The sequence below is a fragment of the Harpia harpyja genome, chromosome 19, assembly GCF_026419915.1.
Source record: "Harpia harpyja isolate bHarHar1 chromosome 19, bHarHar1 primary haplotype, whole genome shotgun sequence".
NCBI classification, from domain to species: Eukaryota; Metazoa; Chordata; class Aves; order Accipitriformes; family Accipitridae; genus Harpia; species Harpia harpyja.
Genome location: NC_068958.1, coordinates 20,097,430 through 20,122,879, shown reverse-complemented (window position 1 = coordinate 20,122,879; position 25,450 = coordinate 20,097,430). Strand labels below are relative to the sequence as shown.

At 57.8% G+C, this 25,450-nt stretch overlaps 2 protein-coding genes across 4 annotated transcripts; both read right to left on the bottom strand.

Moving 5' to 3' along the window:
• Positions 1-1,679: 1,679 nt before the first annotated feature.
• Positions 1,680-10,561, bottom strand: OPTC (opticin). Of its 3 annotated transcripts, none has more exons than XM_052815520.1 (7): positions 8,357-10,561; positions 4,426-4,761; positions 3,839-3,974; positions 2,743-2,901; positions 2,438-2,640; positions 2,199-2,294; positions 1,680-2,074 (listed from the first exon to the last, which is right to left on the bottom strand). In XM_052815520.1, exons 2-7 carry the CDS (start codon positions 4,648-4,650, stop codon positions 1,904-1,906), a joined length of 990 nt encoding a protein of 329 aa, XP_052671480.1. In that variant the 5' UTR covers positions 4,651-4,761; positions 8,357-10,561; the 3' UTR covers positions 1,680-1,903. The 3 variants fall into 3 exon arrangements, with proteins under 3 accessions (XP_052671480.1, XP_052671479.1, XP_052671478.1); XM_052815519.1 differs by lacking the exon at positions 8,357-10,561 and adding an exon at positions 5,676-5,779; XM_052815518.1 differs by lacking the exon at positions 8,357-10,561 and having other exon boundaries at positions 4,426-5,266.
• Positions 10,562-10,741: 180 nt separating this feature from the next.
• On the bottom strand, positions 10,742-20,674 carry PRELP (proline and arginine rich end leucine rich repeat protein). Its single transcript, XM_052815522.1, has 3 exons — positions 20,568-20,674; positions 13,028-13,979; positions 10,742-11,163 (listed from the first exon to the last, which is right to left on the bottom strand). Exons 2-3 carry the CDS (start codon positions 13,962-13,964, stop codon positions 10,985-10,987), a joined length of 1,116 nt encoding a protein of 371 aa, XP_052671482.1. The 5' UTR covers positions 13,965-13,979; positions 20,568-20,674; the 3' UTR covers positions 10,742-10,984.
• Positions 20,675-25,450: the final 4,776 nt, after the last annotated feature.

Here is a 25,450-nt window from a genome sequence, read left to right as displayed (position 1 = left end):
TGCTCTTAAAAAGTTTGGGTTCTGCAAAGCCAGCAGCCCCATCTCCCCCAGAGACATCCCTCCACCTACCTTACTCTCCTCCCCCACGAAGCAAACCCTTCTTTTCCCCTCTGCAGCTCCTTTTAATCCTTCCTCTGCCAACACCGAGCACCTGGGCTATTCCCCAGCTGCGTGGGCATGCCCGTGAGATGATAAAACCACCCCAGAAGGAAGGTAAACAGTAGAGAGTGAGTTTGCAGTCCGAAGTTAAGGTCAAGCATTTCCAAACACTCTGCCTTGCCATCTAGCGGGATGAACGCGAAGGGCCGGGGCTTGCCGTTGGGAAAAGTTGGCCAACTCCATCCCGCTGGAGCAGAGCCTGGCTTGCAGCAATATTTCATCCCATGGGAGCAGATGAGATCACCGGGGGTAAAGGACGGTGTGAAGATGTCAGAAGGATGGATGGGGAAGGAGGAGAGCTATGGGGATAGACAGACAGGGGACAGATAGATACAGCTGTTTCAATGATGACATGACAATGGTGGTAAAAAATCCTGGCATTTTAGATCTAGCCTGAAAGGAAAGGCTGGAATAGCTCCAAAATCCCATTAACCAAGGGCCCTGGCTTTTGGATCAACATAATCCATCCCCGAGTTGGATTTTGTATGGAAAAGAAAGGTGAGGGGAGGGAAGTGGTACACACACACATGCTCCGTGCCACCGGCACGCTTGTGCCCGTGCTGTGCCAACGAGGCAGGCTCGTGGGCACGAGTGCCCAGCGGTGTTTGCAGTGTGCCCATAGATGAGAAGCTGGATCTTTTTGCAAGGTTTTCTCCAGCCGCCTTAGTTTGCCTCCCTGGGCTTGGAGGATGTGGGCTGAGCTCAGTGGTTTCAGTTCAGGATTCTGGATTCTCCAGGGATGTGTCATCCTCTCACGGTATGCGTGTTTGTTACATGTGTATAAAAATATAGAGGATGAATACATTATATTTAAAATATCTCACCACTGGGCAGCTCATTTCGGGTGTTGAAAGCTGGGATGATACGAGATATTTTAACTCCCTCCGAGTGACTCTTCCCTGCTGGACCTGGGACCGTTTGGCTCCCAGGCTCCGGTGCTGCTCCAGGCTTTCTCTGCAGCTGAAGCACACCCAAACCCAGGGACACCCTCCCTCCGGGCAGAGCTCATGCTGGAGACCCCACTCAGTGCCAGGACAGCTCCCAGTCCCGGTGGGGGTCAGGGTCTCTGCAGAACAGGGGCCGCAGGACTGCAGCGGGTCTGGGGTGAGGTGATGGAGGACTCCAGTTGCCCCGTGCTCAGGTTTCCTACAGCATCTTCTTTGGGAGCGCACGGGGTCAGCCCAGCTGCGGCCACAGCTCACATTTGGGTGTGCAACACTCCTCCGGAGCCACACAGACCCACCTGATGGACCTGGCGATGGCTGAGGGGACACGCAGGTCGAACCTGATGTGGCCACAGCATCGCCTCTCTGGAGGAATGCAGCTCCTCATCCCTGTCCAGGAAACCCTGAAAGCAGACACGGAGGGGTCTTCCCAAGACCCTGGGAGGGAACTGAGGAAGAATTGGGACACAGGGAAGTCCCTGTCTTTGCAAACCAGCACCGTTCACAAAGCAGCTGCTGGGCTGGGGCTGGGTGAGAGCTTTCTGCTGCTCTCACTGTTGAGAACAAGACACTGAATGCATTTGTAAAGTCTTCATTTTATTAGAGCTGCCTATCCCCTGCTCCATTTGCCCCAGAACTGAGTTCACCCCTGCACGGAGGCTCAGCTCACACCAGGGTTAAATACATCTGCCTTAACCCCACATTTTCCATGGGGCAGCAGGGTCCGAGGGGGTTTGGGGTGAGGGCATGGTGGGTCCGGGAATGCTCGCCGTTGTTTCCCAGCGTTGGGGCTGTGGGGCTCAGAAGAAGTGGCCCGTGGGCAGGCGGGGCAGGCAGAAATAGGCGTTGGGGAAGAGGCTGAGGTTGATGGGGTTGCCATCGAGGCGGATGTCCTCCAGCGCCCTGCGGATCTGGCTGTGGTCTTGGCTGTTGCAGAACGTGTCCTCGTGCATGGTCTGGATGTTGTTGTTCTGGCCAGGGAGGCAAAGGGCAAAATCAGATTCGAAGGGATGGGGAGGAGAAGGAGAGGAAGGAGGTGGTGGTGGGCTTTCCTAGACTCAGGTACAGACAAGCCTGGGCCTGGGCTCATCTCACCTGGAGGTGCAGGGAGCGCAGGCTCTCGGGCAGGGGTGCCGGGATATAATCCAGCTGGTTATCGGACAGATGGAGAAACTGCAGCTGCTTCAAGTCCTGCAGGAAGAGGGGAGAGATGAACGTCCCTGCTCGCAGCCCCGCTCCGGCCCTCTGCACCATCCCTTTTACCCCTTGGCATGGCAGGTTTGGGCTAAAACCAGCCTGGATTCATCCACCGGGCCAGCAGCCCCAGCACCCACCCGGAAAGCTTCGGGCCGGAGGCCGGTGCTGGGGATCCTGTTGAGACGGGCGTCCAGCCGGACGATGCTGCGGGGCAGCTCGGGCAGCGCCGTCAGCCTGTTCTCGGGCAGGATGAGCTCCTGCAGGCTGGGGAGCAAGCGGAAGGCATCCGCATCTGCCCAGGAGATGAAATTGCTGGTCAGGTCTATTCGCTTCAGCTTCTCTGGAGGGAGAGGAGGGAGGAAATGAACAGGGACCCACAAAGAACCGCTTATTCCCCCCGTGCCCCATTGCAGAGCCTGGCTATTCCCTTGCCCGGACATACTCAGTCCCGTGAAATCGCTGGCCCGGATCGCGCCGATGCGGTTGAAGCGGGCATAGAGGTATGTAGTCTCCGGCGGCAGCGGCGGGATGTGCTCCAGGTCGGTGTCGTCGCAGTAGACAGAGGTGCTGATGCACAGGCAGAGCAGGCAACTGGGCAGGACTGGGATTGCAGAGACAACCCTTGGCATGGCACGGCGCAGCTCCCGCGTCCCCCACGAAGCACCGCAGCATGCAGGGAGGTGGGAGGCCATGCCCACCCCTGCCCACGTTGTGGGTACACGAAGTCTCTAGCACCCAGAGCTGTCACAGCCCCAGCACCTTCATCAGCAAAACAGCCCAGGGCATCTCGGCAAGGGAAGGGCCAGAAACTCTGAGCCAAAAGAGCTGCTAATAAGTGAAACTGCTCAGGGCCAAATACCTCCCGCGGGAGAGGGGGAGATGTAAGGTTGCCAAGCACAGCAGCGTTACACCCAGGGCTCACTTGGCCCCCTTAGTTTTTCCACAGAAGGAAACAGAACAAAAGAAAACAGTTTTGCATCGAGCAAAACATCTGTCTCAGCTGCATGAGGGTCCTGGCAAGCCGGGCAGGGGTGGCAGAAGGGGTAAAGCCCTGTCCCTCACGCACATGCTCCCTCTCCTCTCCCCCAGCACCCGCGAGACTCAGCATCCATTAGTGGGGGAGTTCAAAGCAGCAAGGCAACAATTTCCCTTTGCCTCCTACTTAATTTGTCCCAGTCCAGAGTGACAGAAAATGAATAAAGATATTTATCCCTCGCTACAGGATTTTAATTGTCACTAATCTAATTGCTACTCTGTCCGACTGTCGCAATGCCTCTGCTCATTAAAATGTTGCTGCTTTGCTGGAGCTCTTGTTTCCCAGAAATGTCTCGCTGCAGCCCTCCTGCCTGCTGAGTGATAAGACGTACCCCCAACACCCCATCTCCTCGCTGCTGGGGCAGAGCAAATAACTGCTGCTGTCTGCTGGTGGCAAAAGGATTTGCTCCCTTTTCTCCAGAGCACCAGCCCTGCTGCCCCTGGGACATGTGGCTGCATCCCATGGGAACCAAATCCCGCTGCACCCCGGGGCCTGCACTCACACTGCACGGGGATGGGTGCTGGGCGGACGGGGCCGGCGGTGGTCGGAGGCTGCAGCTTCGGGGTTTCAGCCGTGGTGCCCAGGTTTGGGAGAGCCATGGGGTCCTTGGGGCGAGGAGCCAGGGTGCCAACCTCGACCTGCAAATACAGCCTGGGTGCGAGGGCTGGGGTAGCCAAGCAAGTCCTCCCACTCCCCTCCAGTGCAGGAGCACTGGTCGAGGGGTCGAGGGCACTGGGTAGGTCTTACTGAAAATCTAGCTCGTCCTCGGAGAGCTCTCCTAGCTCCAGGTTTCAAAAAGCCCCCCCCTCATTTGCCCAGGGATGCAGGAAGCCTCATGTCCTGGCATCCTGCAGTGATGCTCTGGCCAGGCGATGGCAGGGGACAAGGAAGCCAGTGGAGGTCAGGGTCTGGTAAAGCTTCTCCTGCCATCAGCAAGAATGGTGGAAGAGCCACCCGGGCTTGTAGGCTTGTGCAACAGGCTGGTTCTCCAGCTGTGCCCCATCCATTCCTTGGAACAAGCCCCTTTCTCGGGATGCACCCAGGGAAGACCTGTCCCACACACTGGGTGCTCTCCTGCATCCCCCTCACCTTCGGAGCAAGGTCGCCGTAGTCGTAGAGCTCCTCATAGTTGTTCAGGTCAAGGATCTCACCATAGTTGTCCAATGTCAGGTCATAGTTGTCCAGGTCCAGGTTTTCGTAGAGTGCAAAATCAGCTTTTGGGTTCCCTGCCTTCCTCTTCTCCTCCTTGGCTGGGACAGCCCAAGCTGCCCCCAGACACAGGCTGGCGATGCCCAGCCAGGCCAGGGTCCGCATCCTGCACCCGGCCAGGGTCACCGCTCCGAGGGCAGCGCTGGGGACCGCAGTCCCTGGAGGCACAGGGCTCCGACAGGGCCAGCAATGCAGGTCAGGATGGGGCCAGGTGCCCTGAAATGGTTGCAAAGCAGTGAAAGCAAAGAGGGACGGGAACGCAGGACTGGCACGCTGGCTGCAGCCAGCCCCGCTCTGCAGCCGTGGTGGGGACTGCGGCCACCACGGGGGACAAACGTCCTCCGCCCCCGGCCCTGGGAACATTACGCCGTCCCTTTTCTTTTCAGCCCATTTCACGCTCGGCTGGATGGCTGTGCAGGAGAGGCCCCGCAGCCGTGCCGGACTGCCCTCGCTTCCCGGCTTTCCCAGCCCCGAGGAGGCAGTGAGGGGACTGGGAGGTGATGAGGGGCTCGGGGTTCTGCTCTGGCCCCTCGAGGCAGTGGGTGAAACTGGTTGCTGGCCCAATAAACCCAGCAGCCAAGCAGAAATGACCCCAGGAGTCCTGGCATTCTGCTGCTCTCCCCTTTGCTCGCCCTGCTCCTACACCCAGGTCCAAAGCCCTGAGGTGCTGTTTCTCAGCCTCCAGCATCCTGGGCGAGCCAGCACCCAAGGGACCCGAGGCCACAGGGTCCCTGTGACTCGACCCTGAGCACAGGGGCTGCCTGCACGGGGACACCCCCACCAGAGTCCATTCCCAAAGGGAGCTCACTCCCACCTGAAGCTGGCCCCTGCTCATGGGTCCCCAGCACCCACCGTGCACCCTATGCTGCAGCATCGCCCACCCAGCGGGCTGCACGCCCACGTGTGCACCCACGGCAAAGCAGGCGGAGGGGCCCGGCACCCAGAAGCCTCCCACGCGTCTCTCCTAAACCAAATGCATTAGCGACGACCCAGCCCAGGGTTTTTGCACCCCGGACTGAGGATGCTGCTCCCTAATTTCTGCCAGTTTCCCACAGATCAAACCTTTACGAGTGCAGCGAGCCCCCCCATGCGCATCGCTGGCCCCCAACCACCCCAGCCCCGCAGCTCACCCCAGCCCGGGGGGGGATCTGCTCGGTGCTGGAGGAGCAGAAAGAAGACGGCACGGACGTACCCCCTTTCCCCTCCTCCTTGGTGTGGGAGACCCCCACTCTGCTCCTGCAGGCTGGTGCACTGGCAAGGGAAGGGCTGCTGGGCTTTTAATGCGTGGAGAGGAGGGGGGGCTGCACAGAGGGGCCTGGCATGGCTGCTGCCGAGGGGAGAGGCAGGATGCGGCCAATCAAGCCGGCAGTCCCCCACTGGGACCTTATATTGTCCCCAGGGGTGAGCCAGCCCCAGTGGTGGCTGTCCTCCAACAGCCCAGGTTTGTGTCTGGGGCTGGGAGGGGTGGGATGGGATGGGACGGGATGGGGACTGTGCTGCGCTCCCTGCCTGGTGTCCCCATGAGCGATGGGGACACACAGCCCTGGGCAGAGGGGGCAGAGCCAGCTCCATCCCTGCCCCAACCAGCCCAGGTCCTGCCAAACCAGAGTGATTTCCAGCTGTGGCCATCCCCAGGGATGCAGGAATGGCAAAGCACCAGGCACAGCCCCCCCCTTGCTGTTCTGGGTTTCAACTGGGTGGGATGTTGGGGCTCGGTGAGCATCCCAGCCCTGGGGAGAGTGTGGGGGAACCCGCTGCTCCCCAGGGTTTGGGGGTCTGCACAGGCCCACCCCAGCAGCCAGATGGCTGATGATATTCTGCTCGTCCCCCCCAACTCGCCTCCTGTGGGGCTCAGCACCGCTCGCCCCTCCGCGCACCCTTGCTTTGGAAACATGGGGGTGGTTTGGGGAGGGGGAGCTGGTGCGGATGCAGGGGCGAGCAGTGCGGTTCCCCTCACCGGGATAGGATGAGAGACATCCCCCATCTCTGTGCACCCACGTGCTTTGGGGCAGAGGGACTCTGCTTGATACCCCCTGGTCCTGCTTCATCCTCTGGGGGAGGGAGGGGATGTGATTGCCAGGGATGTGTCCTGTGGGGTTGGGACACCCCAGGACAGGCAGGGTGTGCACGGCAGCCCCCCCGGGCTCCTTGCAGCGCTGGGCAGCCTTGTGCACACACAGCCACCCACTGCTGTAAAAATGTTCTTCTCTCCCGCAGGCAGATCGCAGCCCACGCACTCACCCACCCGAGACATCGCACCCATCTGCCGGTGTTTGCTGGGCAGGCGGGGACACCCTGGTAGCCCCCCCCCCCCCACCAGTGGGCACGGGCTTTGTCCACACACCCGCAGCCCCCTCGCCCCCAGCCCACGGCGTCCCCCCTTGCCAGGACAGCCCCAGTCCTGCTCAGCACGGAGCAGAGCAAAGGGCCGCCGCTAATCTTCGTTAAGCCCCTCATTAGACGGCTCAGCAGCCACCATGATGGAGGCAATGTGGCAGCTGGGGGGGGGCATTACAGCTGACCCGGTGCCTCTGCTCCTTGGAGGGGCTGCAGGCACTTGTCCAGGGTCGGCTCCTGAGTCCCCCCCCTTCCCCGGGGAGCGGGATCTTTGGTGCAGCACGGCTGGAGGGGACATGGCCTTTGGATGGCACCTTCTGCCCCAGCTCGGGGGGAGATCGGGGGGGCAGCTCCTGCCCGGCAGCCCAGCGTGGGGGAAACTGCTGCAAAGCAAAAGCCTGGGCTGGCGAGGGTCCCCGGGGGCACCTGGGGTCCCTGTTTTGCTGCCCTTAGAGAAGCAGCCGGCGTCCGTCCTTGTGCCCACTTCTTCCCTTGTCCCCCGAGGCAGCGGCACCTCAGCAGCTGCAGCGAACACCCGCACGCGTGGCATCGCCCGAAGGGTCGGTGCGGACCCTCACGGCAGGGGAGGTCCCTGCTCAGGCACCCACAAGTGGGCTGGGGTGGGGGTCACCGGCTGCAAGGGGGCTTGATTTGAGCAGTAACTCATCCTGCTCCAGACTGCCTCTCGCCATATCCAGCCGCTCCCAGATGGGCCCACGGCCCTCGCTCCAGCACCGGGAAGATCAGCACCCACCATGCTGAGGAGCCCCCTTTGATGCCCACCCCAGCAGCCCCACTCGGCTCCCCCCCACACACACTAACGAGGGGTTTCCAGCCTTCCCCGTGACCCCACAACACACACGGCGAGGGGAGGGCTTCCCACGCCGATGGCCCAGGTCCCGTTCCCAAGGTGGCACAGCGACTGTTTGCAGAGAGAAGAAACGAGCCCCCCTGCTTTTGCGGTGCTCGGCTCCCCCAGGAGACAGGGCTGACTTCCCCGGGGAAGCAGCAAGCGAATGTACGCCCGAGAGTGCATGATTCACGCCCCGATGACAAAATACGGAGATTTTATTCTCCGGCACAAAAACAGAAGGGGAGCTCGCTGCCTGTGCCTGCTCTGCACACACACACGCACACGCATCCCCTCCTGCCAGCGTGCACACTCCCGTGAGCAGCCCCACGCCGCAGCCCATGCGTTTGCACCCACGCCCACAGCCGTCCTCCCTCTCCGCTCATGATTCACGTGGGGAGAGCAGCAGCAAGAGGAGATTTTTGAAGCTGCGGCGATGGGCAGAAGGATAAGTCGCTGCCTACACCCGTTCTGCTCGTGTGAAAACGCGCACGCGCCCCGCGCGACCGCAGCCCTGGGGATGGATGCGGGCTCATTGCCGTAGGTGGGAGAGATACCTCCCCGCTGGCTGCCCCCGTGCATGCCTTGAAGCTGCTCCGTGCTGCTCTCCCGGGGCAAACTCACCCCAGGGACGTTTGTCCGGCTTCCCTGGGAGCATGAAGGTGACGTGGGTGCAGCTCAGCCCGAGTTCACACACCCTGCCCTGACACACAGCGCAGGCAGCCATCACCTTCTCCCAGCTGGCTTGCAGGGACAATAACGCCCATCAGCTGCAGCCACGACCCTGGGAGCTGCAGACGAGGTCGGGCTCTCTTAATCAGCAGAGGTGCTCATTAAGACAGGCACATGCTCCATAAGCTTACCCACTGCCGCTCCGCAGGGAGGTTTTGCAGGCGTGCCTGCTGCTTTGACACTGGCACTGCTTGCGAGTCCAACCCAGCATCGCTTCAAGCGAGGGCACACCACAACCAGCCAAGCCCTGAGCCCACCAGTCTCCCGCTGAAGGGACCCCCGGGGTCTCCCAAGCTCCGACCAGTGGGAAGGTTGGCCCCAACAGAGGAAATCTGGTCCTGAATGAAGCGGCAGCTCCCGTGCAGCAAGGAAGATGAGGATGGATCAGAGAGAGGCAGGTCCAACCGCGGCTCTGGGTCCTTTGTGAATCATTTTATTTTCACTGCTGCGGAGAGTAGGAGTGAAAATACCATTAAGTTGAAATCGGTTGAGAACTACATATGTCTCTAGATATATCTGTACAGTCTACCAGTATATATACACATTATATATAAATATATACATAGGGTCTCCGGGTTTAAGGTTGAAACCTGTCGAACCCAATAAAGCCCACTGGAGGAAGATTTGGAGAATAGACTTTTATGGTGAGAAAACAAGCCTGAACTAGCACGGGGGTTTCATGAACCTTCCAGCACTGGGAAGGGGGGAGCACCCAGCTCGCAGGGTCGCTGGTGTGTCCCCAGGCTGCGGGGAGCATCCCTGTCCCATTCCCGGGGAGCGGGACACAGTGCCCACCCATGCCCGTCTCAGAGAAGGGTCAGTTTTGGTAGCTGAACACAAAGGAGGTAACAGCTGGTTTCTTTGGTCTATTGCTTTAATGCTTATTTCAGTTGGATATTTTTTTTTTTTTTCCTCTAATGCTCGGCCTTAAATCTAAATCCTGAGAATCAGGAAGAAAAAAAGAGTATAACCTCCCCTAAACCCAGACACCCTATATATGCAGGTACAGCTATCAAAGAGGGAAGCAATACATGTGAAAACAGGGAGAAGGGGGAATAAAAAATAGCTTTTCCAAAAGAGTAATTCTTCCTTTTTCTTTTTCTTTCCTTTTTTCTAAAAAAAAAGGCAAAACCAGTCATGTGTTTGGTTCAAGAAAGCAACAGAGAGTAAAACTTCCAGGAGGTGGGAGTCAAGGCAGGAGGGCAGAGGGACTGTGAGAACAGAGCGGAGATCTCATGGGTCAACCCAGCCGCGGCAGAGCCCGAGTTTACACCCACGGCAGCATCTGACCCCAGGTACCTAAATACGAGAGCAAGTGTCCCGCTGGCATCACTGCAAAGCAGCCGGCTCTGCTTTGCCCCCGGGGAGGGGGTCCCATGCCCAGGACAGGTCACCAGCATTGGGGTCCCACAGGCTTTGGGTCCTGCCGGCATCGGGGAGAGCAGGGGTTAGCTGGAAGCAGCGGAGTGCGGCCGATGCGCTGAGCCCTGCATCCCTGCAGCACGGGGAGGATGCAGGATGCTGGGAGGGAGCTGCGGCACCATGGACTGATGCTGCTGGGGGGGGTGTCTGGTGGGGATGAAAGCCTGGGAGGGGGCTGGTCTTGCAAAGGAGGATGCGTGGTGTATTGCTGCGGGGAAGGTGCAACCCAGGCAGGGCGCAGGAGAGCCCAGCTCCAGCTGCGGGGGCCAGACGGACTTCCCGCTCCCTCCTGCCAAATTCACACCACCATGAGGGAATAAACCCCTCGGCCTCCAGAGCAATGCAGAGCCAAGGCCAAAGCCCCCCAGGAGGGCCCAGGCTGGAGGAGCGTGTCCCTCGCCCCGGGGCCCTGGGACGTGGCCACGAGGTGTCGTTGCCGGTCCTGCCGGTCGGTGCCAGACCTGGCCACCCTCCTCCTGCACGGATCCTGCTCCCCCTTAGCCACCCCGCCACCGGTACGCCCGGCTGGCATCGCCCTGCACCCTAAAGCTACAGGGTGGCCATCTGCAGCGTCGGCACACCAGCCCAGGGCATCCCTCCTCCACCTCCGTCACAGCTGCGACCACCCGGAGCAATGATACGACCCAAGTCCTGCAGCGAGGTTGACCCCTGGGCTCCCTCGTCAGCTCCATCCGGAGATGCTTTTTTGGCTTGGACCGAATCCAACCTCCTGAAACTCTGCCGGATGGAAGGGGAGAGAACAGAGCCAGCTCCAGGGCTGGCCTGGGGGAGGGCAGAGAAGGCAGAGCCCACAGGCAGGGAACTGGGGTGAGCGTGGCAGCCACCCCGGGCTGATGCTGCGGGCTGGGACGGCTGCTGCGACGCGGTGCTGTCCTGCAGGCAGTGGTCCCCAAGGATGCACACGCCACGCGTGTCCACGGCCACTGCAGGGGAGGAAAGGGGGAAAGGCAAGAGGGACGGAGGCGGGATGTGAGCAGGGGGAGAGGGAGGCAAAGAGGGTCCCACGTGTCAAACACTGACGGGGGTCAAGTCTCTGTGCAAAGCCAAGTCCTGGGAGAGGCACGCTGCCGGGCAGGGTTAGAAAACCACGGACTGCAGGAGGCGGAAACACATCATCAGGTCCAAGGGGATGGGGGGTTTCAGGAGATTCCCATCCAGCCGCAGGTACCGGAGCCGAGGCACGCTGTCCAGGTCGGAGGGGGAGAAGTCCTGGATGGACATCAGTGAGGTGGGGCAGATCTGCGTCCCGTTGATTTCTGCAGAGAGGAGAGGAAAAGCGGGGTGCACGTTAGAGGAAAGGGAAGACAGAGAGGGATGCTAGAGACCCCCCTCTCTGCCTGCCTTTCTGTCAAACCCCAAAATGGGGTTGCTTTGCTACCGAGGGGGAGAATCCCCAGCCTCTCCCAAAAGACGGCGCTGCCCCGGCAAGAGGAAAATCTTGCTTTTGTTCAGAAATGAAGTAGGTCACGTTCAGCCAAAGCGCGATGAGGGATGCAATGTCATTTGAGAGAGAAAAGGGATTATTTCAAACATGAAACCTGCTGAGCCAGCCCTAAGCCTTCAAAAAAACATCAAGGAAATATGCTCCAGCACCGTTACACTGAAGATAACGTCAATAACCAGCTCGTTGCTTGCTTCTGGATTTCCACGAGTTTCTCCCCACCCCAGGGCCTGCATTACAGAAAATAAACCTGGGGATTCTTATGTTGTTACCCAACTCCAGGGACTGAAACCTTATAGAAGCTGGGTAAAATAGGCAAAAAAAGAGCTGGGACATGATGTGCATGGCCACGCAGGCATCTCTCCGTGGAAAGTCCTAGCAGGGCCTGGGTACCAGTGTGTGTGAACCCAGCAGCAGTCACCACCTTTGCCCCAAAGTGCCCCTTGGCTCCAGTTTGGTGGTGTTTAAATAAAATGCAGATTAACCGCCATTTGAACCAGGCGTTCATCACTGCATCATTATTCCGTGGGAACCGACTCCGGTGGCCCCTTGAGAGAAGGGATGTGCCTCTGTGAGGGTTTTGTCCCTCTCCCTGGCATCACATCCCATGATGTTATTAGTGCTTGCCTGCAAAGAGCAGTCTTCTTGCTCGTCCCTTCCTGGCTCATGTTCAGTGCCCTGTTTGGGCAGGACCTGGCCCACTAAAGCTGCTCTGTGATTTTACAACCCCTCTTTGGCAGTGGACCACTCTTACATATAAAGCCACGCGCCATCACTGCGCGATAAACACCGCAGCGTGGAAGTGCTTGTGTCACACCACTTGTGGGGACCAGTGTCCTGCCCGGCGGCTGCTTCACAGGTGAGTAATGCCCTGGGTGGGTCCTGCAGCCCCCCTACACCCCACCGCACCCAGAAATAGAAGAGCCCAGCGCACTTTTCCCAGTGCACATGGAGGGTTTCTGGCAGGAGCACCGCATTCTTGCTTCCCCGTGGATTACAAGGACAGCAGGTTGCTGGACCTCTAATAGCAGAAACATCTGGGGTGACCAGGAATGGGTCTCTGTCCTCTTCTCGAACATGCTAGCTATGTTTACACATTTCACAGGCCAGCACCTCTCCCATGAAATTGCAGTGCTTTGCCTGGAATGGTGTGAAACTGCCCCGGTTGGTTTGCCAAGGCAACCTCCATCACAGCCTTGTTCTCCCTGTTCCTTCCTCTGTGAGGCTCAGCTCGAGAGCTAAGCTGGGTTATTTCTAACCATCTTGACTGCGTATTTGGCATCTGTTCTTAAAATATGTGCACAGACTCTCCTTTTTAAATATCCCCATTTCTAAGCCCTGCTGGGGAAGTAACTATTTAGATGGCAGGTGGCCCCAAAGAAGAGCTGCCCATGACAAGGAACAAGAAAAGCCCTGCAGCACCAGGGGGAATTTAGCTCTGCTTCTCAGTTACCACCCTCACCCTCAGGCCACCCTTCCCCACGTGCAAATCCCCCCCCTTAGGGCTTTATTCACCTACAAAGAGCCCCCAGCTCATCTCACCACTGCATCCCCCTTTGAAGGGTTCACATCCCACCGGGTGAAAAATGACCTTTTTCAACAAAACACTTGCCATCCTCAAGCCCATCTGCTCCCCCTCAGACCTCACCACAGCCTCCCGACCAGCCAGTGCAACTCACTTTCAATGGAGTTGTTATTCAGGTAGAGGTGCTCCAGCTTGGGGCTGATGAAAGGGACGTTGGTGAGCTTGTTGTGGGCCAGGTGCAACACCAGCAAGTTGGTGAGGTTGAAGGAGTTCTTGGGGAGCCCTTTGTCAGAGATCTGGTTGTAGTTGAGCCGGATGAATGCCAGGTTGGGGAACTCCTTGAAGTAGTCACTGGGGATGTCCTCAATGTTGTTCCTGTCCAGGAAGAGCTGGTGGATGGCATTGGGCACCCCGGGGGGCATTTTCCTCAGGATGTTGTGGGCAAGGTTGAGTTGCATGAGGTTCTTGAGTCCCTTGAAGGTGTTTTTGTTGAAGACCCCATCGCTCAGCTTGTTGTGGTGCAGATCCAAGAGCACCAGGTTCTCCAACTTGTTGAAGACCCCAGCAGGGATCTTGGAGATCTGGTTCCTGCTCAGACGCAGCTGCTCCAGGTTGGGTGGCAGGAAGGAAGGCACCTCCTTGAGCTGGTTCTTCTCCATGTAGAGGAAGATGAGGTTTTCCAGCTTCTCCAGGACCCGCCTGTCCACCTTCCGGATGCGATTGTTGTCTAGGTTGACCCATTTCAGCCCCGTGGCATTCCTGAAGGACTCCTCCGGGAGGTCATCGATGAAGTTGTTCTGGAGGTAGAGGTAGTGGATGCGGGATGGGATGATGGGGACCTTCCGCAGGTTGCGGCTGTCACAGTAGAGGGCAGAGGGGAAGTCTGGAGGGCAGTAGCATTCTCGGGGGCAGTCGGGGAAGACGGAGGGGGGACCCGGGGGCAGGGGTGGAGGCAGCTCCGTGGGCTCGACGGGCTCAACGAACTCGGGAGGTGGGCGGGTGGGTTTCCGTGGAGGCTTCCTCCGCTGCCCGCTCACCTCTGAGATCAGCACAAGAACAAGCGGGAGAAGCAATCTGAAGGCCACCTTCATGGTCCAGATGTTTCCCTGAGGGAGGCAACAAGAAGAGGTGGGTTAGGAAACGCCTGATTTAGGTACTGCATCATCTCCCATCTCCCTCATCACTGACAGGCAGGAATTTACCCCACATCCCTGCCAGTAACCTGCTATTTTCTCTCCTTCCCCTTGGAAGTCATCTTTAAATCCAACCCCTCTCTAGAGCATGAGTCACTGAGATCCCCTCTCTCTGGCTCAGCTTTATGCCATAGAGGGGGGTGTTGAGGTTTTTTTATTTGGTTTTGGGTTTTTTTTTCACATGCCACCCCCAGCACTGCCCCACAGACCCTGGCCCCCCCGGGAGCCCCAACACCACTGTGACCTCTCCCCGAAGGATAGATTGCCCGTTCAGACACCTTGATGGATTAGGCTTAATTTTGCACTTGAGCCAAAAAATCAATGATTCAGTAGCAAATTGGCTGAGCAACAGTATTGGGAAGCCAGCGGCAGTTAGCGGGGCAGCAAAGATGGATGGCCCTGTGCTTCAGGGACAAGGCTTTAATGCAGGACAGCCCATTTTCAAGGCTGTGTGATAAAAAGGATATTTGCAAGATTATGCATGGCCAATAACAAAGGTGTTCGGCTATACGGCGCCCTGTGCTGCTCAAATAACTGATCCATCACCTCCAGTCCCACTGTAGGGTGCTGGGCTGGGCTAGTTATTTGGGGAGACTCCCAGGAGAAGTGGGAGATCTGGAGGGATCAGGTGAGGTCTCTGCTTGCCCCGAGCCAGGGAGTTTCTCCCGGACACCAGCCCAACACCTTACACATACCACCTCTCCCTCTTCTCTGGGTCGTTATCAAACTCATGAAGGCTGCCTGTCCCATCTCTGCCCTCCCCGCTGCTGCCTGGAACAGCAGCAATCATCCTTGCAAGACCATTGCTGGTAGCTCTCCAGCTGATGCCTTGGAGGGTGGAGGGATCCAGCTTGTTGCAGATGAGGTCCCCAGAAAGCCCTGTGCAGAAGGTGCTTTGGATGCTCTGACACTGCCTGGGGCCAGCTGGAGCAGACCAAGCTGTGGGCTTCTTGGGCAGATACCTCGGGGTGCTCGCCAGGCTTTTCCCGGCGGCATTTGTCACCCCAGCAGGAACAGAGCCAAGCTGGATGCACAGCGAGGCAGATGGAGGAGCGAGGCAGAGGCAGGGTGGGAAAGAGAATCAAGTGAGATGAGACAGGGAGGAAGACGGGGAAGAAGATGAGGAGACTCAGAGGAAGATGGATCTCCTGGGCAAACGGAATGACTGCTGTGGGAGCCAGAGCTACTGGGACTGGAGCATGGGGCAGAAGCCATTGGTGATGCTGGCGCTGGCGATGCTGATGCTGGAGAGAAATCAGGCTCTCCCGGCTCGTTGCTCTCTCCCATGCAACGTGACGGAGTGGAGCTCGCTGGCACGCAGCCCTGCCGTCGTGGCCACAGGGACCAGCGGCACCGGTGCCGTGGATGCAGCCAGCCCCGCTCGGCTCAGCATGCCCGGTGGGAGCAGCAGACAGGCAGGGCTGAGCAGGCACATCATGTTTGCCTTTGGGCAGCAGCAGGGAAACGTCCCCAGCCCTCATCTGACCAGCAAGCAGCGCAGACCAACACTGCTGGGGTAGCCCCCCACCACATCACCCCCCTTTTGCTTAGAGCTTCCCACCAGTGTCCGCATCCCACCTAGGGACGCCCTTAGGGCCCTTCGATAGGCCACTGCTCCCAGAACTGCGCCAGCCCGGCTCCCTTTGAAGTGATCCCATGCATTCCTGGGGCTCCAAGTAATTGACTTTCTCCAAGAAAAGATCCTGTTCTTGCTCCCCCCCCAGGCCCAGCCTGTTACTTTCCTACTTTCCTTTTTGTCTCGCTCGGCTCCCATCTGGCTCTGTTTAACCCTACAAGCCTCAGATGCCTGCTGTTTTCAATCAGAGCTCTGGCATCTCGCTGGGGGAAGGGAGGAACAGGGGAAGAGCAACGGGGCCCAAACGCTGCCAGATATTCAGCTCAGCAGTGCTGCAGTACGTCCCCTTTGGGGATGTACGTGCGTGCTTCTGTGTTGCAAGAGTTCAGATTCAACGGCGGGCTGCAGAGAACGGGCAAATTCATGACAGGGAGCTGCTCTACGTGCAGTCCCCTCCCTGGCCCTGCAACACCCTGCTCCTTTCCCAGTCACGTCCCTCCCTGCACGTGGCTCTCCCCCCACCTTGTCCCAGACCTTTCCATGGGATTTTGCCTCCGCTCCAAAACTCAGACCTGGATTTTAACACCCACAACGCCTGGGGGAGTGGCGGGGGTTGAGGTCTGCATTTGGCCTGTTGCAGAGGGGAGGAGGCAGCTGGGACACGATATTCCAGCCAGTACGCGCTGCAATCCGGGTGTTCGGCGATGCTCAGCTCGGGCCACCCGGCAGCCACCCCGGGCAATGTCACAGGGAGGGTGGGGGACAGGGCAGAGCTGTCACCCCCTTGGTCTCAGGAGCTGGCTGAGCTCTCAGCCCTTCCAGGAACGACCTGGCCCCGCACAGCCTGCACCATCCCCTCTCCATGAGTCTTTAACGCTGCAGATGTTTAGGGACTCGGCATATAGCAGAAATAGTCAGCGAGCCAGAAATTCAGGCTGGAGAGCGGCAGCATCATGTGGCATTTGTCAGCACAGAAGGAAAGTGTCAGGAGGCAGATGCAGCCCCTTTTATCTGCTGTACCGCCTGCAACCCGCTGCCACGTCCCCATGGGGACTGCCGCAGCCCCTCTGCCCATCACAGCCAGGCAGAGCCAGCGCTGCCACGACCCTTCTCGGCTGCCGGTCCCCACCAGCCTCTCCCTGCAAAGCTGCAGCTCCCGGCAGAGGCTCTGCGCACCGCTCCCCAGCCTGCTCCGGGAAAGCAGGACCCATTTCCAAGCAATCTGCAGGAAACCAGTTCACAGCCAGCAGTCCCCGCAACAGCCCTGCCTCCAGAATAACGGGGATGCGGGAAGCCTGAGGCCACCACCAGCTTTACAATTGCCTCCAACATGCTAGAAGGTTCAAAGCCAGCTCTCCCTGGACCTGACACAGTCGGCAGTCTGTTCTCCATCCAGTTTCATGCAGTTGAATTTACTGGCGTGAACGCAAGCAGCCAGATTTCAAAATCCCACACCCTGATTCTGCACAAGCACCGGCTGCCGAATCCGCGGCCAGAGCCATGGCACGGTGCCTGCTCTGGAAATGCCTCCACTCGACCTTTCTCACCACTCCCTGACAGACAGGACAGCTTGGATGCTGGGTACCCACAAGGAATCCATGCAACTGGAATAAAGTTAAATCATGAAGCAATGAATGCATTCACGAAACCAACCACCTGGCGTGGAGAAAAGGCTCGATTCATGGACAAAAACAGTTCTGACACCCCTGAGCAAGACCAAGGCACCCAACAGATGCCACCCCAGGGTTTTTTCCCAGAAAGAGGCAGCTGCTCCCTCAGTCATCACATTACAATTGACAAAAATTCGGCACAACAGCTGGAAATTCCAGCCCCAAATGCCACCGGTGTTTGCTTTCCAAATAGTTTACCTTCGCTGCATCTCGCTAACCCACAGCTCCCAAGCAGTGCTCCCTGCCAGCCCAGTGACTGGTGCCAAGGGCAGGCAAAAATCACAACCTCCGGGGCAAGAGCGAGCTATGTGAAGGTCACTGGGGGATTTATCACTGGCAGAAGTCCCAACGCTGTCCCTTGGGTGCCTTCTGCCCTCCCCGCCTCCTCTTGCAGCAGTTAGATACACAGAGAGCAACAGCTGGCTCTGGACAGCTATCACCCATGTATCTGGGATCCCTGCTCCTGTGGAGGGACTGGGAGGGATAAAGGGAACTTTTAACTTTGGGAGGAGAGGAGAAAGCCTAGATGGCTGGACCGGGGATCCTTTCCAGCCTGTTGTCCATAACCCTGCTAGCTCCCTTCACAGCTTTCCCGCTGGGACCCCCAATTCCCATCATCCCTGCAGCCCCCAGGCTGCAAAACACCCCCACCCAGCCTAAGAACTTGCACCTTGGAGCAGAACAAGGAGGGCAAGCTAAAAATAACCGAAAGGAGCCAGCAAAGCTCCCTCGTCGGCTTCCCTCGTGTCCAACCACCGCCAACAGCCTGTTCATGTCTCTGCAAGAGTCTGGGTCTGATCAGCTGTAACCAAAACAGGGAGCTCTTTATCCAGCGGCGCTGGAGAGCTGGGAATGGTGGAAAAGGACTAAATACGGTGCAAAGCTGTCCTCCGAGGGGAGGGCAGACACGCTGTCACCCAGGCGTCCCCAGGGGACCAGAGCCCTGATGCAACAAGCAGCTCTTCTCGCCCTTTCCCAGCGCTTTCCCAGGGAGAAGCGGAGCCGCAGGCAGCCTCCTTGGCTGGGGCTGGAGCCAGCACACCGCCGAGGCAGCCGCAGGGGCTCGGCCCCCCGCTGCGTTTCTTCTTGCGGGGATAGTGCTCTGTCCATGCAGGGGATGGGTGTCTCGGGAGACCCTGCCAGACAGCAGCTCGGCCGTGCTGCTGGGCTCTCGAGCAAGACTTTTGGGCTCAGCCCGAGGACTGGAAGACATGGGGATGACAACGCGCGGCTCCAGCGTCCCTCTGCGTGCCAGGCGCGTTTCCTCACTGTACCACAGTGACCAGACTCATTGCGAAAGGCTTGTTGCGTTCACTGCTCCCTCCAGCAACCTCCTCCCGCAGCAGGGTCTGTGGGAAGGCAGTCCTGGCAGAAAACACCTTTCTGCTGCCTTCTCCATGTCAGCAATTCCTCCCTCCTCCTCCCTCGCTGCATGTCCCGACCCTTCCCAGGGCTGCTCCCAGCTCAGCCCGCCCGCAGATCTCTCCGCCACACACGGTGGAGCTGGCTGGACACAGACAAAAGCAAATCACGGGAGAAAATGTTGCCAAAGCGACTGCAGCCCGGCCCCTCAGCCTGCCCCCCATGCACACCCTGGTCCCCTCCAAGCAGACACCTCGCCTTGCTCCCCCCGGCTCTGCTTTCTCTAAGGGTGGGAAACTGCTCTGATGCCTTATCAGCTGCTGCTGCCTCATCCCTCCCTTCCAGCCTCTTCCCGAGGGCAGAGGAAACCTCCCACAGCTGCGCTTTTATCTCTTCCCAGGTGAAAACACTCAGCCCCTCGCCTCCCCCCTTCCCCAGGGCAGCAGAGACACCCAGCACCCTGCATTTCGGCTCCACGCTGCCTGTCCAGGGCTGGCCAAGGAAAGGGTGCTTCCCGGGAGGCAGCTCCGACAGCTTGTGGGATGCCATCGGCCGAGCACCACATAAGGAAGGCCCATGATCGCAGGCTCCCAGGAAAGTTTCCAAGCCCTCATGTGTGACATGCTTTGTGTCCAGCTGCCAAGGGGATGAATTTCCATTTTCTGCCTTGTAGATGCTTTTCCTAAAACTCTCAGACAGGGAAGGGCGAGTTTGGGATGAGTCTCTTCTGTGCAACAAAACCCTTTCCCCAGAACTTCAGCGAACATCACCGCTGCCCTGTTGCTTCCTCCCATCATCTCCTGCCTCTGCCGGAGTCGAGACAAAGAGCTGGCTCCAAACGGGACCCACACGGCAGCTCACCCCGCGGAAGGGTGCGGAGAGAGGGCTGCACCTCTCCGCCTGCCTGGACCACGCTCAAATCTGGGTGATCGAGGCAGCAAAAGTGGTGTTACACGACCTGGGCATGGTCGGTGTGATTCAGGCAGGGCTCTGCCTGCCGGGCCGGAGAGAAGGGCTTTATCACCTACATTTTGGGCAGAAAACCAGCTTGCTGAAAAATGCCCCTGAAGCATCGAGATGCTGTTTGGTTGCTCTCTCCCACCTCGCTCTCAAAGCGGCGCGATGCTGGTCCTCTCCGCAGGGCAGGAAAACTCCCTGCTCCCCGCTCCGGCACGGGGGTGAGGGGCTGCGCACAGCCCCCCCTCCCACAGGACCAGGACCCCCCAGACCCCCCCAGTCCCCAGCCGTTTCCCCAGCCTGCTCAGCACAAGGAAGGTGCCGTAACCCGATGTTACCAAAGGCTCCCTGGCAGCAGTCCTGGCTCCAGAGGTGTCCGCTCGCCTTTCAGCCTCTCCCCCTTCCTTGGACGCTTTCCCTGCTGCTTTCCAAGGCAGGGGACTGTCCTAGGCATGGCTCAGGCTGTGCAGCCCCCCACACACACACCCCCCCGGCACCCCCAGCTCTGCCTCCCTGGCTGCAGAGCCAGAGCCGAGCGTGCGTGGGGTTGTGAGTGTGTGAGAGCACAGGTCGGGGTGGGGGAGACAAGGGGGTCCTCACTCACCCCCGCAGAAAGCGCCTGGCAGTAGCTGCAACACTCTCTCACAGAGGACTTTCCTCCGACTTTGCAGCCCCAAGTTCCCCCCCCTCCACCCCAGCCTGCCCCGTGCCGAGAAAAACTCTTTGCAACAAGAGAAAAGGGAAGGAACAAAGACTCCAGCTGCTGAAGAATAGAAAAACCAACAAAAGGAGAGGAAAAAAAGGAAGAGCAGATGCTGCTTTGCATGTCAGGGAGGCTGGAGAGGGCAGGAGCATCGTGGACCAGTGCAGCGTCCTGGATCGGAGGGTCAGGCAAGGCAAGAAGACCCTGGGGGAAAGCACCTGCCTACAGCTTACCTGTGTGCACCTCTCCCTCCTCCTGCCTCTTATTAATCCCCAAAACAAGTTTCTCTCTGGCTGTCTCCCTCCTCCTCCTCCTCCTCTCGGCTCCGCCACGAGTGAGCCTCGGCCGAGCACGGGGGTTTTGTTCCTGGGAGCCGCTGGCCAAGGGTGGGTGGGAGCGCGGGAGGCGGAGGGCTGGGACGAAGGCACGATGATGACAACAATAACGTCTTTATCTGGCAGCCAAGCGCTGCGGGCTCTGCTGCGCACACATGGCCTGCCTGCCGGAGGGCTGGCGTTTAATAACAATTCCTTCTGCTGCGGAGGCTGCTCGGAGCCCGTGTTTAAAAACAAAACTAATTAATAATTTAAATAAGCCCTTCCCTTGCCACGGCCCCTGTTTTTTCCAGGAGCGTGCGTTCGGGATGGCGCTTTCCAGCGACGCGGCTGAATCGCAACGGGGGTGCAGAGCACGGGGGTTCGGCGTGTGTCACCAGCCAGCCCGTCCCCGGGGGCTGTCCCACCCGGGTCCCCCACCTGCTCAGAGTGACTTCCAACTGCCCCCCACCCCTGCTGAAGGGAGCCAGCCCTGTGCTGGGGTCTCTGCTCCTGCCTGGCAGATGGTACCCTGTAAAACATGAGGCAGGGTTCATTTGCTCCCAGCTGGTGATAAGCTTTAATTGAAATCCTGATGGCACTTAATAAAGAGAAAGGAGGGGAGCCACGGCAGTGCCGCGCAGCCGAGCGGGCCACAGGGCATGGGGCCACCGGGTTTTGCATGGAGCCTCAGACAGATCCCAGGCTGGAAAACCACTGTGCACTGAGAGGACATGGCCAAGGGACCGCTGGGGCTCCCGAGTGTCTGCTGGGGCAGGCACGTTTGTGGATGCTCAGGGGGGACATTTCTGCTCCAAGGAGCCCAGAGGCAGCCTGGGACCTGTTGCGTATTCAAAGCTCTCAGGCACAGCCCAGGCATGAGCAAGGAACCCCAGGCGGTGGGGGGCACAGCAGCCAGGAGGATCTCCCTCCTCCAGGCATCCCTGTCCCAAGCATCCCTGGGCTGTGGGGTTCAGGGAGCAAGGGGTCCTCTCCCTCCCCGTGAGCAGTCCTCTCTCCAGCCTAAGCTGATCTGCAGCGAGGGCCAGGAAACTTGAGCTGCTTTGGCTCATTGAAAACCCTGTCCAAACCCTACTGGAGGCTGGCAGCCGTCCAGGAGGGTCCGATCCTGCACTCCCACACTCGGCTGACGGTGGCTACCAACAGCGAGTTCTAACAGCCAAAATCAGACCCTCCCCGAAAGTTCCCACCCGCTGGGCTCCCCCACTTTGCCCTGGGCTCCCCGCAACCCTTAAATATATTTGTTCCTAACACGGTGCCCTTCCCCTTACCCCAAAACCGGAGTATTGCTGGTGAGTGCTGCCCGCTGACTGCCGGGAGCAGGATGGTCCGAGGGCACAGCCCTGGCCTTGCAGCGAGCTGGGGCACGCGGATGCCTAAAAACCAGCAGGTAGCTCGAGTGCAAGCCAGGAAAAAGAATGGAGAGAAACCACATAGGTATTTCACATCGTTTAAACAAAGGGTCGAGATGGAGACATGTGTTTGCCAGCTGGAGAAGGATCAGAATCAATAGGGAAAGAATATGCTGTTTGGAGATTCATGCCAATTGCTTTTAAAACTAGTCAAAAGTGCCTAAATCCATGGGGACATGTTTCATGGGTTTTTTTCCTGCTAACTAACAGATACTCAGCTGGGCACTGAAAGGGGGAAACTGAGGCACCAAATGGGGCAATTGCTTGCACAAAAGCCACCCTGCAATGTCAGCATGTAAAGCTTTCATATCCTAGACCTTATTCACCATGCTGTCTGACCTGCAAAGCTGCTAACACAGCTCCTGTTGCTGGGAAGCATGAAAACCTTCAGCAAATCTGGTGAGTATAAATTTTGCTCTCAGCCAAGGGACTTGGTTTGTTGAATTTTCTTTCTGCAGGAATTTCTTTCAGTGTCCAAGTTTCAAATCCACCATCAAAGACGTCCTTTTAAATTTTTAAGACGCAACAGGCTGCAGCCTTGAATGTGGCTCTGGGCACCCCGTGCTCGGTTTATTCTACGTCTGGAGCAAAATCTGGCCCTGCTCTTGCAGGCAAAGGGGATGATGGAGGGTGGCCATGGAGCAAACCTGCTCCCATGGCTCTTGTTGGCTTGGGGAGATCCCAGTTTCAGTGCCCTTGCTGTGGGCTAGCAGCATCCTGGTCATCCGTGGTCCCCTGATGCCGTGTCTCTTCAGTTTATCCCCTTTCCCAGCCACGGCCTGTTTGTTCTGCAGAGGTTTGTAACAGAAATACCGCTTTGGTCTGGCGGGGGAAGGAGAGGAAATGTTTGAGCGTGAAAGCACCGGGAGACAGAGCCAGGGCTGCGAGAACGGCCTGTCTCGACCAAGGGCAACATGAGGGACAGCCATCGAGCGAGTAAACATGGAGGAATGTGGTCCCCAGCGAGCCTGGAGCCTGCATCCCACCAGCCCATCAGGCACAGTGAGGTTTCGGCACCCAGCCATGCCCCACTCACTCCGGCCAACCCAGAAGGGAGTTGACTACAGCTGTGCAGATGCCCCAAGGGAGAAAACACCAACAAGGAGCAGCAGAAGGTTTAAGGAGGGGGATGTGAGCTAAAAAAAACCCATTATAGCTGGTGACTTCATTGTCTCCAGCTGGGAAACGGTAGACACAGAAAAGCACCTGCATCCCTCATCCTCCCTGTCCTCGCCATCCATCCCAGCCACATCGTGCACCACATCACGGTGGCTCCTATCAGGTGCAGTTAAAATAAGCATCCCCTGCCCCTGGCAGAAGATCGCACCCTGAACCTCCTCACGTTGATTTCCAACAGCGCAGCCCCCCTGGCTGTTTGCAGCTCAGGCTACCGCAGCGTCTTCATTTCCCCCTGGCCGGGGACACCACGGAGGGGACAGCCCTGGGGGACATCGCAGCATGCCAAGAGCTGGCAGCCCCAGCCCCAGGGGTTTCAAGAAGGGGAATTTTGCAGAGCAAAGCAGTGCGGGAAGCTTCTCAAACAGAGCCGAGTGAAGGGCTGTCCTCAAACCAGCTCACCTTCCCCACACCACAGCCTGGGCTCCTCAGGAATAGCAGCTTAAAATGTTTATTTGGCCAGAGGGAGATGCTTATTCTTTGTTATCCCAGCATCAGCCACCCCGTCCCAAGCTGAGCCTCTGCTGTGCTCGGTGCTGTACAAACACAGATGATTTACGGCACAGCGGTTCTTTCTGGTGGCCGGATCTTAAAACTCCCTTCAGAGAGCCAAAAAATTTAATTTCAGAAGAGGGGGCGGGGAGGGGGGGAAGAAGCAGGAGGAAACCTGAGCTGCCCCTGCGGCCGCTTGGTCGGAGCAGCGTGTGCTCTACGCAAAACATCAAATCTCAAGCGTTTGGCAGCAAAGCCTCACAAGCCAGCCGTGGTATCCATCGTCAGCCACTGGTGTCGTGGGAAGGGGCCACTGAGCAGGGACAAGGGGAGCCCAGATGTCCCCCCAGAATGATGGCTGGCGGTTTGGGACGGACCCATTTGGCTGGGACCGTGGTGGGAAGGTGCTGCGCTGCCCTTCAGGAGAGCCACGGCTCTCCCTGGGCTCTGCATGCCATCCGCACCGCAGGGTGTTGCCACTGGTGTTGGGTGGCTACCAGCCTGGAAAATTAAACTCAGCTTCCCCCAAACCTCACCGGGAGCCAGGGACAGGATCCTGCCTGTCCCAGCCCAGGATTGCAGCCCCCTCCGCCCTGGAGGGAGCACAGAGCTGATATAGTAGAGGTCGAAGGTTAGAAAGGCAAAGCTGAGCAGAAGCATAAGTAATTAAAACTAAACTGGGAGCTTGGTGAATTTAGCATCGTTGCTGAAAATGCACAACTAGGCCTTTGCTTGATAGATAAGGCCAGAAAAAGATAAGAACTTTTATCCTTGCTTCTGTCCTTGTAGATAATTTAGCTTGAAGTACCATACGGGTAGCATCACTAATGTAAACATGAGAAGCACTAACAAGCCTTCCTTATGATAAGATTGTACTAACGAGCACTCCTTAGGATAAGTTGTTCCAAAATATAGGAAGGACCATACTGCGCAGAATCCATCAAGAGGGGTCAAGTAGCGGACAAGTGAGGAAAACTATGGAAGACCACCAGAGGACTCCTGAAGACCACCATAGAACCTGAGTACGCCTTCACAAAGGACATTTACATATGCTAATAATTTCCCAGAAAATTAATGAATATGTATAACAATTCTCAGAAATCTAATGAATATGCATACAGAACTTGTATCTAGACTATATGACTAGACCTGGCGGGTGTACACGATAGGTGGAGCGATCCCCCGTGTACCCAGCGCTGCAATAAAGAATGCCTGCTTTCTAAAACTCCAAGATCGAGTCTTAGAGAGTTTCTGAACGGCCGATTTACGGTATCAGTTTCGGCGACCCAAATGGGACCCTACTCCTGAACCTCAACGGATCCTGGGATCGCAGGGACCTCAGCCGGCACCAGGAGTTTCTCGGAGGGGACCTCGATCCCTGGACCGAAGAGCTCGGAGTAAGAACTCTGGTTTGTGAGTATAAGGCATTCTTTCGGATTATGTTTGGTTTGTAATACCCACCCATCAGTCACAGGCTTAGGCTGCGCTGGTTTGGAATATAGGGAAAGTACCCTATAACCAAGGGATAAGTCTCCCTTTTGAAAGAAAAGAATGATAAGTCTCCTTCCAGAGGGATGTTTCCCATTTGAAAAGTTGAATGAATGGATGTGGCCACTGTAATAATTTTTAAGTTTGTGTGTTTGTTTGATCGTCCTATTTATTATCCTGTGTAGTTGTTGTAAGAATTTTAGTATTCCTTGT

Bases quoted from the DNA above. Each gene is read 5' to 3' on its own strand.
- OPTC (XM_052815518.1), bottom strand. From the start codon at position 4,908: ATGTTCCCAGGGCCGGGGGCGGAGGACGTTTGTCCCCCGTGGTGGCCG. The intron at 3,975-4,425 runs GTGAGGGGGATG...CTGTATTTGCAG, and splicing joins ACGGCGACCTTGCTCCGAAG to GTCGAGGTTGGCACCCTGGC. The intron at 2,902-3,838 runs GTGAGTGCAGGC...CTGCAATCCCAG, and splicing joins AGCACCCATCCCCGTGCAGT to TCCTGCCCAGTTGCCTGCTC.
- PRELP (XM_052815522.1), bottom strand. From the start codon at position 13,964: ATGAAGGTGGCCTTCAGATTGCTTCTCCCGCTTGTTCTTGTGCTGATC. The intron at 11,164-13,027 runs GTGAGTTGCACT...TCCTCTCTGCAG, and splicing joins GAATAACAACTCCATTGAAA to AAATCAACGGGACGCAGATC.